The sequence below is a fragment of the Thermobia domestica genome, chromosome 12 (genome assembly GCF_964235325.1).
Source record: "Thermobia domestica chromosome 12, izTheDome1.hap1.1, whole genome shotgun sequence".
NCBI classification, from domain to species: Eukaryota; Metazoa; Arthropoda; class Insecta; order Zygentoma; family Lepismatidae; genus Thermobia; species Thermobia domestica.
The window spans coordinates 221224492-221241383 of record NC_137465.1 but is presented as its reverse complement, the minus strand read 5'-3'; the positions used below and the strand labels follow the sequence as shown (position 1 = coordinate 221241383).

The following is a 16892-nucleotide window of genomic DNA, read 5'->3' as shown; positions in this document are numbered from 1 at the left end:
CAACTATATTTTGCTCGTTATTGTAATAATTTACGTTTTATTTCTTCTTTTGTACATTTTTTGTATCCGCTTTGTGTTTTACGTGAAAATATTGAAAAAGAAATGCTGCTCATACTTGCCCTATGAAATGCTCATATTACCCTTGTACTACGGAAAATATGAGCACTGGGCACATACCTTACTAACCTGTATATTACTCACGAACAACTCGTATATTACCCGTATGTATAACTTTGTACTTTTTAGCGTTTGTAGACGAAATATCAGGCCTCCGTTTGGTGATACTCTTTACTTTCTGTTGTACATCGTTTTTTATTCAACTGACTTCTCCTATGAAAACCTCGTAAATATAATTCAAAATGACTTATAGGTCTCTGAGACTTTGTGTTTCTCATAACGTTTCTGAAACTCATGCTTAGGGTCGTACTCAAAACTTATGTGTATCAAGTTAAGAAAGTAATCAAAAAACAAATGTATGTAATATTATTTTCGTAAAACGTAAACCAGTTTGTGAGACTAAAAGGATTCTCAGAAGGAAACCAGTATAAGTACCGGTATGTTAAAAGAGTATTCAGAAATAATAAAGAAAAAGTAGTTACTTACCATACTCATATGTCCATTCGCCAACACGCGGAATTCGATCACAAAGTCTTCCTTCATGGTGAGATACATCTGCAGTGTCTGAGCTCTACAAATTATAAAATGTTCTTGGTAAAACAAAGGTATAAAATTCATTTCACATTTCGTCAATTCATTCTACACTACAATCAAGATATATATATTAGTTAAGTTGGTTGATATATCTGAATATGTGGTAACAGACCATAAACCATCTCAAACAATTTTAAAATAATCTGTATTAATTGCTTGATTCCAATTGTTATATACAGTATATTCCATTAAATGTTACACGTGTTTGTGAATTTTAACTTCTTTCAATTAATGTTTGTTTACTAATTTTATAAAATATATCTTATTTACTTGTTTATTTATTAAATTTCTTATTTTGTAAACTTATTTTTACAAGCTGTTGTACATTAATAAACAAAAGAACAATATAGTCATTTGAAATTTCAATATAATATATATATATATATATATATATATATATACTGTATACGAGGGGGAACCAAAAAACCGGACTTTTGTTTTAAAAAATTAATTTATTAAGTTTCAGTCTTCTTCAAAGTAATCTGCATTAGACGCGACGTAGTTCTCTAGTCTTCTTTCTCAGTGTTTGAAGTATCTCTGGAACTCTCCAACTTTGATATCTTCCAGTGCACTCTTCTAAGCTCTTTTTACACTCTCCACATCATCAAAACTCCTCCCTTTTAGATTTTTTCATTTTCGGGAACATTTTCGGGAAAAATATCTCTCGCGGGGCTAGAACTTCCAAATGCGGAGGGTAGGGAACGATAACCTATTCGTGAGAGCCCAGCTATTCAGATCGTGTGCGAACAGGCAAAGAAAGCGACTCTTTTGAAAATCCGCTGGCATTAGCTCCAACTCACTCCTGTCTGTTCTGAAATTTCGTCGATCATCCAACAATGATCCTTGTTAATTTTTTGGCGGGCATTTTTTTAAGGTTTTCGTCGTTTTGAGATAATGAAGAGCGCTCAGTACAAGCATGATCTTCAACACTAATCTCATTATGCTTAAACCGTTCAAACCACTCGAAAATCTGTGTGCGCTCATAGCACTCTTCTTGGAAGCCTGTTAAATCATTTGCTAAGCTTCCATGGCAAGCATGAATTAATTTTTCTAAACATAGTACCGTATTCTCGCGTGTATAAGCCGCACTCATGTATAAGCCGCACCCTTAAAATTTAACTTTACTTCCGTTAAAAAAAATATTTTGTTCGTTTACCGGTAATTGTTGATTCAAATCAACAATAGCGGTATTTGAGTTAACGTGTTTGTTCCTGTATTGAATTGTTGTTTCGTCTGATTGTGGCTTTGTGGATTTGTTTTCTAAACGTGTTTCTTGTGATGTGCGGTAAATACCGTACAACAAACGCAAAAAATTAATACCGTAATTATCTTTAAGCCATTTTAAATCATTCGCGTGTATAAGCCGCACCCTACATTTTCGTTTGCATTTTCGTGAAAAAAGGGCGGCTTATACACGCGATAATACGGTACTTGTTGCTTTAAATCTCTCATAACGATTTTGCAGACGCAAACGAGAATAGTTGAGAAAAACAACACTATACTCAAACATCAACCTCCTAGACAGACAAACGTTGAGCAACTGATTTGCGAAGGTCTCTACTAGGCCTATCTAGCGGAAAACATATCAGTTGTAGCTTTGTGCTTTTAGATGTTTTATTATTATTAATGCCTACTTTTTCGTTTTTATTATTTTTAGCTTTTTAGTAACTTCTTTTAAATTCGGATCATATTTTTTTTAATTATCTTTCCTTTCTAATGCGTTTCTGAAATCGGTTGTTTTTCTTTTAAAATTGTTTTATTGTCTGCTTCCTAAATAGAGCTGTTTTTAAATTAGATTTTTCTTCCAAGTTTTCTTATTTTTTCCCCTCTTACGTTAGCCAGTAATTTGGTTAGATACCTAAAACAAATGTAGAGTAATAACTCCTGTAAAATGGTTCTTCCAACAAAAACATGCCTGAAAAGATGTGTAATATTTAACTATTAAGTTACTGAAAGACTATTTTAAATGATAGATAACATCTACATTGAGAATAGAGAGAGGATATATTTGGACCCTTTTGGCTCCCAGATTCGTATTTACGTTAATAGTTTTAATGTATTTTAATGTCTTTAAAGCGAATTATGTTGATAAATAAGTGTACCTCAATGGAAATACATCTCTTGTATGAATGAATATTTTTCTCATTTTAGCAAACGGATGGTGCTAAATATATTATTCACCAATTTGAAGGATACTAATTTTTCTACCTCCTGGATGCTTCTAAAATAATATGAATGGTATTTTTCAAGAAAAGTATAAATATAACTTTTCTATAGATTCTGACGCTTCAGAATATAATAGGCCTTGAATAGTGAAACTGATCACTTGCGCCTCAGAGATGGTTGTGTGTCGTTGCGCACTGCACTGAACATTTCCCAATTTAAGTCACACTACGTTTACAATCAGCTCCCTAGGCATGTACGGAAACATCTCCGCAGATTTATCTCTATATGCTTCAGATTTCTGTCTTACCTCTGATACTTCTTTAGTAATAGCGTTGTATTCTGATTTTATAAAGTAGGCCAGCTACAATCAAAGTTCAGTAACATTAGGAAAAATAGACAGAGAATGAATGTTTGCCTTATTTGTATTGGCATAATGAATATCATAAAAGCCGGAAATGGTTATGTAGTTAATGAAATTAAATGTGTCATAAATTTGATAACTTAAATTGTAGGGAAAGAACCCTATACTACACAATCAAGATGACACCCAATATTCTTTATAAAGAATCTGAAACTGTAACCGTGAATTTACTTGTAGTTTTCTGCATGATCATCCATATTATACACCCTCCATTCCAAAAGAAACCGAACGTTTTAAAAAAACAAAAAAGCAATGTACATTTTGGAACAAATCATTTTTATTAATCAATGTATTCCCCTTCTGCATCGATACACATATTTGCACGCTCCAACAAGTTGTCAAACGACTTCTCCATGTCCTTTATTGGAATGGTCTTTAGGACGGCGGTCGTCGCCTTCTCAATGGCATCAATCGATGCGTGCCACTTTCCTTTCATCGCCAAATGCAGTTTCGGGAACAGATAGAAATCGCACGGAGCGAGATCTGGTGAATAGGGCGGATGATGCAACCGAATAATGTGATTTTTGACCAAAAATTCAGTTACAAGTCGCGAACGATGTGATGGTGCATTATCGTCCAAAAGAGTCCAACTGCCGATTTCGCGATATTCTGGCCGAATACGACGAATTCTTGCCAACAAACGCTTCATGACGCCTAAGTAAAACTCTCCAGTGACTGTCTGGCCGGGCTGAACAAATTCTTTGTGGATAATTCCTTTTGAATCGTAAAAACAAATCAGCATCACCTTAACTTTTGACTTCACCAAGCGACCTTTTTTGGATGTTCTTTCATCCGGCGCTTTCCATTCAGCACTTTGCCGCTTTGTTTCGGGCTCATATTCAAAACACCACGTCTCGTCACCAGTTACAATCGATTTCAAGAAGTTTCGATCCAGCCGAGCACTTTTAACGATGTCTTTGCAATGCGCAATTCGATCAACTTTTTGGTCTTCGGTGAGTTTGTGTGGTACAAACCGCGAATTAACCTTCTTAAGGCCCAAAACTTCGGTCAAAATGCGGTATGCGGTTGTTTGAGGAATGCCTAATTCCATTTCAATAACTTTCACCGACGATTTTTTGTTATGTTTGATGAATTCACGCACTTTTTCGATGTTTTCTTCCGATAATCCGGTTCTGGGACGGCCTGATCTTTCGTCATCATCCAGCGTCTCTCTACCCGATTTGAATCGCCTGAACCACTCGTAAACTTGCGTACGGGATAGACACTCATCACCATATGCATTTTGTAGCATTTGGTGCGTTTCACTAAAAGTTTTACCCAGTTTAACACAAAACTCAATTGCAGCTCGTTGTTTGAAACTCATTTTCCGACCGATGTACACAACACACTGACAGTTGAAACGCAATAACTTTGTTGCCGTGCATCCAAATGTCATGACATTTATACCATTTGTCAATGAGGGACTACGCCATCTACCGGTAAAATATTACAACAGATGGCACTAGTGGTACTATTTGTTTTCAAAAGTTCGGTTTCTTTTGGAATGGAGGGTGTAGTGTAGAGTGCAGCACCCACAAAGGATTTTAACAAGGAGGTATATAAATTCAAACAAACAATCCTGTTGAGTTTAACACGGTGGAAAAACCATGTAGTATATGTCGACACTAAAGATTAAAACAAACTAAAGTTCTATACTGAAAATATAGTGAACGATAAATTTTGCTCAGAAAGTTTGTTTAATTTAATCTAGGACTTAATTTAATCTAGGACTGCATTTGGAAATATACATATAGAAAATTCATTTTTGTATCTTTCACCACTCTAAAAAGAAACTATATTGAATCATACTAGAATATGAAATCGAGGTTAACTATAATATTAATATATATTATATCATATGACCATAAATTTTTATCATATTATAAAATGAGTTTAGCATACCTAGTTTGCTTTGAATTGAATGCGAAACAAATCCTACCATCTGACGATATAGTATCAATGTATGAACAGCAGTTCATTGGAACTCCATTTGCAGCACAATGTACAAAGATTTCTTCACATGGCCTGTGAAAACATACAAAAATGAGTTGAAATTGTATAAAATTTACAATACTTTGTTCTATACACTTTAGAAAGTTGCATTTACTAGTGAGGCAATGAACATGAATGCTAGTAGATCTTATACATTCGTGCCAGATGACAAAGTTTGAAAAAATCTGTGTGCGTTATTCCGAGTTTATTTTCGAAGAATGTAAGTTATTTATGATTTTAGTCACTGTTAGAACTAACCATTCAGATTTCAATAACTACAACGTTTTCCACAAAAATTTAGCAAACACAAAATAAGAGGAAATGTCTTTTTTTAGATCTCAGACCTTTACTGAAAAAAGTGGTATCAGTATATATATATAACAGTACTTGATGGTAGATGTGGCTAGCGTGGAACGGATTAACTATTTAAGATAAAAAACTTCTTCCATAGTAGGAGCAGAGGGGAATGATTTAAAAATGCAAGCTGCGTTTCCCCGCTGAATTGCTAAACTGATTCTCTGTATTAAAAATTGTTTGCTCCGCGGATCTCCTGTTTTCACAACCAGCTGTGAACCTATTTGTTTCACTAGATTCTTTGCCTCTTTGCTGAAAACACCCATTGTTTCAACAGCAAAGGGAATGAAAAAATGGTCTTCTTTTAAACATTTTTATTTTAAATGTTTTCGTCTGCACGCTGTTTCTGCCGCACCTCCAGCTTCCTTAGATGTTGATACGATATGAGAAGCTGCAAAAGTATCAACACAAGTGACATCCCATATTAGACATTGCCCATTTTCCCAGGGGATTAACGTGATGCCATCTGGTCTTTTCCCATCATCCCTTGATAAACCTGATGGTTCTAAAATTGAAGGCACGTCTATGCTGGCCAAAGCACGCTTTAGGATATCATTTAATTCAGCGTGACGGGACACTCTGCCTGCGCTTTTGGAACAGCTCAATGGATGCAAACACTTTTCATTGACTTGCTCCCGACAAATGCATGTAAATTTTTTACACATGTTCATGCCAAGGCGTAGAGCAACAGAAAGACGAAAAGAATTGTTATCCATGAAAGTTCCAATATTCCTCGATGGAATTGATTGCAACCATGCGCCAGATTCTTTTTCTTGTAAGGCCTTAAAGCGAGCTATATCAAATACATTATCCAAGAATAGCTCTTGTTCAATAATTGATTTTAAGATTATTTGGTCCCAGCTTTTCTGTACTTCCAATGTGGATGGTATATCTTGTCCAAATAAGAACTTCCATACGTCAATTGCCTCTATCAAGTGATGAATGACCACATCATCAACGGAAATGTTAAGAATGTTGGAGATGAGAGGTCTCACCCCATAACACGAGGAAATAAAAGCTGGAAGGCTGAGGTCGGAGACTCTGCGGATATTCAAACCTCCGAAACGAATTGGAAGACTAGCTTGTGTCCATTGTGTCTGATTCATAGATATATTTACGATAGACTCTAATGCTCTTTTCAGGCAGGCATCCATTTGGAGAAGTAGAGATGGCATATACCATGTTGGAGTAGTTCGAAGAAAATATTGTAACTTTGGTATACCCATGCAATTTTTTAGAAGGAAATATGCCAAGTGAGATGGTAAAATTTTTAACCGTTCAATAACAGTTTTAAGCTGATTTAAGTGCTCATTAAAAGTTATTTCGTAACCTGTTTCATGCAGCGGAGCACCTAGAAGAAATAACTGGTTCGCATTAACTGTTCGAAGTCCAGGAAGAAGCTGTTGAAATTTTGATACAATAGTGGTGTCCACTTGTCCAGATGTGAAAAACAGTTCACATTTAGAAGGATTAACTTCTAAACCAATGCGTTTAGACTCTGCTAATAAAATATTCACATCTTGAAAGACGGATTGTGGGGAACCTCCCAAAGTACCATCATCCAGATAAAATAAGTTCAGTTCAGATGATAATTTGCGAACTATAGGATGGATTGATAAGCTGAAAAGCATTGGGCCAGCGGGATCTCCTTGTTGGCAACCGACCTGGGACAGTATTGTTTTCTCTCCAAAAAACAGCATTGATGGACAAGCATAGCTTTGCCAGAAAAAGGGGTAGGTGGCAGAGAGCTGTTGCTTTATTTCACTTAACATGATATCACGTTCCACCGTATTAAAGGCATTTTTATAATCTATTTTGAGAATGACGTGCTGTGAATTTTCATGGTTCTTGATAAAAGTTCGAGTTGAATGAATAATTGCTTCACATCCTCTTTTCGTTGCGAACCCTAATTGGTTGGGCTGAAAATAGGAAGAGCATTGCTGGTAAACACTGCAGCATGCGAGCTTAGAAGCCAATCTTCTTAAGGTGCAACCTACAGCTATAGGACGAATTCCGCCTTCTTTCTTACGGAGTGCACAAAGTGTGGCTCCAAAGAAATATTTTCTTATATCTTGAGGCACTCTTCCACACAAAATAAGATTAATTAACCTCATTAGGTTATCCAATAATATTTCAGCTGCTTCCCCTGCCGATTTGGATAACAGATCCTTTAGATGTTGTGGAGATAAGCCATCAATGCCTGGAGCTGAACCACTGGGAAAACTGTAGATAGCTCTCGAAACCATCTTAGCATCCACCGTTAATACAGGGTCACTTTCCGAAGGAGGATCTGGAAACGAGAGTTCCCTAGATGGCATGGGATGTTTATTGGTGAGAAGCTTATAGGTCTCCTCGTTCACTGGGGCCAATGTGTCATCTGAACTTAACAATCGAATTGCACCTTTTGTGTCAAAATCCGAAATTTTCGCTGCCACTCTTTTGGAGAGCTCTGATTTTTTCTTCTTTTTGAAGCGATTTGTTGGTGGAGAAGACAAATTTAGGTTTTCTTTCACGAGCTTTGTGAGAGATTTGTTCTTTCTCTCAGTTGGTATATGGAGTCCATAATAAGGGAAACTTAATAATTTTTTCCAGGCAGAGGTGTCATTTTCGTTTACACAATCTGCGATGATAGAAGCTAACTTCTTCGCAACAGCGAGTTATTTATGATTTAAATTGAGTGTAACTTTTCAATTTAGTCAATGTTCTCCCTCAATGAATGAATTCCTATGTTTTGTAAAGAATTACATTGTGAATACCCACTACATACAGAATTCTGAAATCAAGAAAGAAGAAAGCTTAATATTATTACTGTTAGTTTACTTGCCGTTATTTTCCACATTGTAGAGTTATCAGTTTTTCTAAAAAGATCAATTATACATATACACTTTTCTCAACACACAGACACACACACACAGAAACTCTGATGCACACCTTTCTATGATATAGCTAGTTGTATGTATATTTTCTATTCTTTTTGTACCTTTTGAATGAATAACAGGTTAGGATTTCAAGTTTAAGCACGCCTTTCTCAAGGCTACAAGGACGCGGAATTACAGTTTAACGTGGGATCCTAGTGACATGAGCTTTATCCGGAAATCTAATCTATGTCTGCTGCAAATTGGATTATGCGATTGTACAATATCTATATATGAGTAACTTCCGTGCTATTTTGATATTTCCCTGTGATACTTCGGCACCAATATCGTTGTTAAAAACAAATTATGATGCTATTTCCGACTTCTCTTTCAATCTTGATCTATATTCATGCGAACTTTTCTTTAACGTTTGGTCAAACTGAACACGTTTCTTAAGTCATTAAGATTCGTTTACATTTTCTGATTTTTCGAATCTTTAAATACTGAAACTACTTCAAGACAAATCACTTTTCATTATCCACATCGACGTATTCTTTTTCCTTAGCATTTCAAAAACTTATTAATTTTTAATTGTTTGAATCTCAACATCTAAACATTGATTTTCTTAATTGTATGTAATATATTTCATGTATGAGTCGTTCATTTTCCAGCTGTATCTTGTCCACCAAACAAAATTTTGAGAGCTCGAAAAAACGTTCTAGATTGTCAAATTTTCACTAATCTGTGCTATTTTTTGCTGAATGAACCAGGTCAAATAAATGTTTGCTAAAATTTGAACAAATTCTATGCAATATTTTGAAGGAAATATTAAAGAGAAATTTGGACAAGAGTTGTTTTGGAACTGTTTGAGGGACAAGATACCTGTTGGAACTGTACGAAGCCATTTTGTCATGGAGATAAGGTGTTTCGGAGAAAAATTGATATAATGATGTAATGTAACTAATTGTGATATACAAGATAAATGTGATAGCTATAAAAGGTCTGAAATAGAACGAATTATGATTAAACAATGCCTGGTTTGATAAATTCTTCAAAGCAGGGGATAATAGTATTAAAAGCAAACGACAATTCCTCTTCAAACTTCACGAAACTTAACTTTGAAAAAGACCGCATAATCAAAGTATGTTTAGCATGGTAAACAACAGTTTCTAGAGATGATTATGTGTGTGAACAATCGTCTGAAATAAAATTGTACGTATGCTATATATCAAACTTTCTCCATTATTCGTCCGGCATAATCATTTTCTGCTTCTTCCTCTCTAAGGGTATCATTACATTTGATATTCATATAGAGTTTCAGGGAAGGATTATCCTGCCAATCCGTTCTAAACTGTAGTTGAAGCAATCGCCTGATATCACTTGTTCTTACCCAGCTATGATGTAAGATGCTGTTCTTAGAATCTACTGTGTTATGAGAATAGAATATACTTTTAACTTTTCTGAAATTAGCTGTAACTTGTGAACGACAGTGGCTTTGAAATTGCTTTTATTTACATACTAGAGATGTCTCAATAACATGAAGTCGTTTGTGTCTGTAAATATAAAGATTTTCCTTCGCCATTTTGGTTTGTTGGACGTGGACGAAAGCCACTTTGTAACTGTATGACGTTTCCCACATTTGAACGTAATTTGCTTCCCTTATCCGATATTCTAACTAAAAGCCATATATCAAATGAAAGTTGTCAATAACTGAAAATCGAATTATCTTGAACAGGATGCCGTTTGAAAATGGACGATTCATATGATGCAGAGGTCAACATGTATATAAAAAATGTAAACTATTTTCATAATGCATAGTCGGAATATGATAAACGTAATATTTTCTCATGGTGCAGAAATAGAACATCAGAAATTAATTAATTCCCATTTTGAAAAATGAGAGTATCTTAAGATAGAGAAATACTGTATAGACTATTCAAAAAAAAGGAAAAGCTTAGGTTTCATACATTTTAACTCTTTTCGTAGTTAATTAGTTAAGCCTTGAGTCAGTTAATTTTCAATGTAGAAAGTTAAATTATGATAAATAATACTGTGATGAGCATGTGTGATATGTATGATTTGAATTTTTCCAATGATGAAAAACTAAAATATGAAAATTTTAAAATAATCCTAAGATACAGTGTCAGAGTATAAGAAATTTAACTATTCATAAAATGTAGACCTCAGCAAACGAAAAATTTAAGAATGTTTTCATAATAATGTCGTTAAAATATTGCACATTTAAGGTGTCATCGTGACAGAACAAGAATATTGAAACTTAAATATATTCTTAATATATATATATATATCTCGAGTGAAAGAAACTTAAGCTATTTCTGTGGTAAAGTACAAAACTAAGAGAAATTAAAATTTGTCCTATACTGCTGAACAAGAATATGAAAAATTTAAACTTTTGTCATGGTAGAAAATTAGATTAGGAGGCACTTAAACCTTCACAAGTAGGTGAGTCAAAGCATCAGAAAATTAAGCAATTCTGATGTGAAAACAGGATTTTGAAATCATTCCTATGATGCAGACGTTTCTATATGAGAAATATAGAATATATACAAATATACGAAAGCTAAAATTTAAATTATAATGATAAGTACATTGTTTGTAGAGTGAATCTAATTTAAATGATATATTCATAGTATCGCGTTTTGTTGGATCTATGTTAAACTTTCCGTAAATCATCATATTAGAATCTATTCGAAATTCATACGAGGAGATGAAACGGGTACACAGAGATTGGTTGCTCTTTTGATGAAATGAATTGCTCAGAACTTATTATAAAAAGGACGATTTATTTCAGAGTATTGCTTGTCCCACTAATAACTGTGAAGGATGACACTTTTTTTTTACTTCCTTATCTTCTATGCATAGGAATATGAATCAATACTTACAAGGACAATATTTCCGGAACAAAATTGCACATGCTTATCGCCGGTATGGTAGTATTATACGCAATATCACTAGTTTCTATCTGATAAGTAACGGCTTTGTTGATGTACGTATGCCAAAGAGTTATGGTAGCGATTACTCCAAGAGCGACAAATGTGACCGAAACTGCCAACCAAAAAATTCTGAAAAATGTATAAATTTAAAAATCACAAATGAATGTATAAGAAGTTAGAGAAATTATTTAGAGTGCAATTACAAACTGAATCAATATATTTTATGAGTAAAATAATGGTCCATAATGGTTACTTGTAAAATTATGAATAGATGAATGAATGTTACAGTGTTTGTCATTGAACGTAGCACCAGAACGTGTTAGATTGACTTTCTCATCTCTTGAATAACGTTACTTTTTCTATTTCTTTGCCTTTAAAGGAAAACTTATTTTCTTCATGTGCAAATAAAAGTCTTATATTGTGACACTGAATCCAAAAATATGGTTACATTGCTCTTTATTGAAGGAATTAAAAAGATCATTTTGAATTAATATGCATTTTAAAAGACAATTTTCTCTTTGGACTTGCCACAAGCTAGTAACAGAGAAAGGAAATACGTAAAACTTTCTGTAGGTGACTGATGTTGCTTTTGTTGTGCAATTTTGTGGGAAGTTTACTTGTCGAAGGTTACTCATAGTCATGATACAGGATATATAATCATGATTTTGACAACGTGATGCCGCATTAATGTGCGGAAATTGGTTAAATAGTTAGGAATCTATAGATAAGTCTAGAAATCATTCTATTAAATTCTTCCGGCTGTGACAGTACACGTGTGTACATGTGTGTCACGCCACGTATCTTGGGTGCAGCAGTCTCTAAGAGCCAATCAGAATGCAAAAGAGCAATAAGTTTCCATATTTGTGGAGAAGATAAAACGGATGTACTGACTGATACGAGGTTTGGGTGTGTCCCTCGTAAAAAAATAAAAAGGGACCTCAAGGTCTCAATGATTGACTCGGACACTTAGAGACGCAGAGATTCGGAGCTTCGAGATCCAGCATTTCGGGACGTCGGTTATCAAGTTGCTAAGTGTTAGAAGACTTCTAATACAAGGTATGTAAGAGCACCCTTTGCATTACTAACTTCAATTTAAGAGATGTCATGCAGTACTATAAAATGATTTGTCAGCCTATTGTGAAACTTTCAAGATTGAGAACTGAAGTCGCATATTCGTATTTCATCTTCCATCTCTAATAACTTAAATATTTGAATATCTAGCCTGTTAATCAATATATATTAATGTACCTAACTGTCAATGAACTATCAGATATTCCATTACTTTTGTTGAATCACTAAATTAAATGTTGTTGTATAATACAATTTTAGTTATGTAATAAACTTAACTAATTAAAAATTATGTTGTTATTCCCCTAGATTAAACCACTTTTTCCCATTAAAATCATGGTGTAATTTGATCATATTTTCTTTGTGACATCCGCTACAGAATTAGCGTGAGTAGATCTCTACATCATGGTGGAATAAAACGAGCTAAGTAAACAGAAAGAGACTGCACATCGTCACAATATATAGCATCAGAATCCATATGCTAAGTTTTCTCTATGGTAATCAGCTCAAATAGTATATGACCCACAATACCAGTTTTGTTTACTTTCAATGTCTATATAAAATAATTATATATACTTACGTGTCATTATCACATAAATGACATTCTTTTAAGACGTTAAGTAAAATTCAATATGGCGAATCGAAACTCAAAGTTTCACATAACACTTTAGTGGCCAAACTGAAAGTGATGAATGATTTATCACGATCTAAAATTCACAAGAATCTCTATTGCTAACAGATCACGAATAAAAACTACACTGTAGAAGTTAAATATTTAAAACGCAACCGACTAGATTTACGAGATCGTTGTGAGAGAATGGTTGATATTTATTGGACTCTTGTTCAAAATTGAAAAAATGATATCTTTGAGTCGCATGGTCCCATGGTCCCATGGTTATGCCGGTTAAGCTTAAGGCGATGATGAGAAAGGAATGAAATGGTGGAATGAAGTAAGTGGGAGGAAACGGGAGAACCCCGAGGAAGCCCACGCACACGGTGTTTGTCCACCACAAGGTCCACTTGGTGGGACCCGGGATCGAACCCGGAACCCCATGCACCAGAGGTGAACGCTCTACCACTGAGCCACCGCGGCCCCTGTTCAAAATTGATGGCACTTGGATGGCTAAATGATTTAATGCTAATATTATTTCATGTCAAACAAGCATAAAGCTATACTAGGGAGCATGTGGACACTGGATTCGCTCATGAATTATTTCTTAATCAGCAAAAGGATTATGTCAGTCGTGTTAAAATCCAACTGCGGCACATGGGTTCCCGCACCTACACTCTCTGGATAAAGTACGATGTTGCTGATATTCTGGAATCGTACTCCCCGTGTAAGGCCGGTGCCAGGGTGATAGGCTGCTGTGCTCACGTAGCTTCGGTCTTGTGGAATCAACTGTTTCGCACGCACGACCCAACCGCATTACATGGTCAAGCATCTTAGGAGGATTACGTTGAAGATGCCCAGAGTAAAGTGGATGATGACTGAAGTGACGATGCAGAATACAATCAAGCATTCTTCAGGACGATATTTAACACAAAAGTCTTCACATATTTTCCTTTGATAGTTTATTACTTGCATAATTGATTTTTTGTGCTTTACTGTGGATTCATATCATAAATGCGATTTCAAGTGCAACGTTTTGTTTTATATATAACGGGCTTCAAGAACAATCTAAGTCTATACTATGTTCAAGTAGGGATATCAGACTACAGTTTGGCAATTTTTGGTGTTGTTCTGAGTGTCCGCTCTATTGTTACTACAACTCCAAAAACGAATATTGATAGCGAAATACAGGTTGATCGAACACACTTTTTTCTGAACAAATTGCTCTCATGATGTAACAAATCAACCTGCGGTCTTGCTATTTAGTTATTTTATGTGCCTTTATCAGCAAAACAAAACATTATTAAGAATTTTGCCATCATGCTGGCGCTTTCCACGAAAACCCGTTTCTCACGCACCTACGTCGGTTTTTCGAAGGTTGGAGTTAGGGGTAACTTCCGGACGCTCTACAGGGACAACCAGAAATGATCTCAACATAATCTAAATGACCTTTGACGCGGAATATCGTGTAGATAACAGGTATCAATTTTCATAAAACTCCATTGATAGGCAGGAATCGGCCCTTATCATGACCCATCCTTTACATAATGAACTATGAAAACTAATGAATCATAGGCAAAGTGAAGTTACGACACCGTTGTTAACTTGCAAAATAACGATTATAACCATTATTGTGGATCTTATACCATGCTGTAATGTAAGTTTTGAAGGACTTTATTATGAATAAGAATATTAGTCATACGGTAGTGAGAAAGCATGTAGCGAAATTTTATTAGCTTAAGTATATGCTAGTATCTGATAATATGACGTACTGATATGTTTTGTTGTTTATTATAAAGAATTTTCATTATGCCCTTATCTTTCTATAATACACAAAATCCCCTAAGCAAGTTCTAAAACATTTCAGAATTGCATGACACACAGCCTGGCATTTCCCTTTTATAATTAGGATTGTAAGTTGATAATGATCTCATTTGTCAGTGACTGTAATTTTATTTATGAAAAACTCTGGAAATGTATTATGAACTTACTTCTGTACAGAAATGAAAAATATTGTCCACGTCCAATTTACCAACATTCATTTATAATAAGATTATTTTGATCAATAATTAATAGATATCAACTTGGTTGACGTGTTCAATGCATAATGAAATAAAGTCAACTTCTGTACCTTAGTTCGTAAGTTCAGTCCTCATCTTTTAGATTTTAAAATATTCATGTCCTGATATTGTAAATAACTGTTATAATGTACAAAGTAGTGGTAACCTTCAAATATACTTAAGCGTATTGTTATCGCTGGTTTTGGAGGTCACGCCTCTCTACCCTTGGATTCACAGCTAAGAGGTGTCTAAAAATGTATGTTTCACAATCATCTCCGCCACCTGGACACATATCATGCTTTATCAATTGTTATTTAAACTTGGGAAGATTTAAATAACAAATTGATGGGCAAGGTGGTCGGTTACGTACGAGCTATCAAAGTATCAAAATTGGTTGAATTCTTTTTCTCTTTTCTACCATTTATACCTATTGCGAGGGATAGCTCACTACTTCGACATTGGATGCGTTAATGAAGAAACAGAATTTACAAAACAAAATGATTACTCAAACAGTAATTACGTTTAACTGTTCGTATTTTCACTTTAAGATTGTTACTACATTTAGTATTACGCTTTGATCAACACAACTTAAGTACCTCCAAAATATGTAAGAACACTACGTAAGAAAATAATAATGTTTACAACACTTACACAACATACGACCGTTAAAATAAGAATAAGAAATGTTAACTTTTCAGAATTTCAAGTAACTGTTCCTCTTTTTCTCTTTCGCATTAACAATAGGTTGTCCACGTTTATTTTTTATGTAAGTGGCTTGTTTAGAATGAGTTGTGCGTAAGTAATTGCGCGCTGTTACTTGTTTTTCTACAATGGCACTTTACTAGCTGGCATGCTAATTGAACATATTATATTATTCTTTCACTATGACTTTTTAAACGACATTCCTCTGGCGATCCTAACACTGGATTCTTCCTCTGATATCAGAAATGCAATTTTGTGGTTACTTACAATTTTCTTCCGTGTTGCAACCTATAGCACGGCTTATCCCCTTCCACTGCTTCGGCAACGAGTCCTTCGAAGAATCCTGTAAACACTGCGTAAGATGACTGCACACTGAGTCCGGTCAATCGGCACTCAAAAACTTTTTGCAGACGACTAAGTAATTAAAACTGTGTTCGGGCGTTCATCGTGATTAACTATACAAATTCACGATTAAGAACGTATGAAATGGCCTTTAGCATGACGTTCGTATACTAGGCCTATTGGCGGGTAATTACTTCTTCGAGCCCTTTGTCGGGGTGGATGATTTCACACACAGGATTCGTAGTCGTTGCCCGATTTCCCTCCCGTGATGGGGGTTTTGATGTTCGTTGTCCGACTGACTTGTGTTTCTTCTGATCACCTTGGATCACGTGACTAGCAACCACTCACCCAATATAACATTGTCCACTATTGGTTGATGACCAAAAATTGTCCAATCACAAATTATTTTAGATGTCACTTAGGCAACTGGGGTGACTTGGTGATTTTTGTTCTCATGAAAACTGAAGTAGAAAAAGTCTCACAGCAACTTTTCGAACAAAGAGTTATTGTTCTACGCAACCACACACATATAAAGACAAAGTTAATTTTGGCGTCCCTATGTCGAAACCGATGATAAGGTTGAGTTAACTGTTGCCAACTCATGTCCTTTTCACTAGAATTGGTTGAAAAAAACTAATAAAATAAACGTTTTAATTT

At 34.9% G+C, this 16892-nt stretch overlaps 1 protein-coding gene across 1 annotated transcript in view; it reads right to left on the bottom strand.

The window, feature by feature from the left end:
- The window catches only part of LOC145667057 (uncharacterized), an 85611-nt gene that overhangs the window by 26905 nt on the left and 41814 nt on the right, over window positions 1-16892 (bottom strand). The window contains exons 9-11 of the mRNA XM_081734757.1: window positions 11403-11582; window positions 5201-5323; window positions 604-688 (exon numbers count right to left, since the gene is read on the bottom strand). Coding sequence (XP_081590883.1) covers window positions 604-688; window positions 5201-5323; window positions 11403-11582 — 388 coding nt within the window. The remainder of the gene's footprint in view (window positions 1-603; window positions 689-5200; window positions 5324-11402; window positions 11583-16892) is intronic.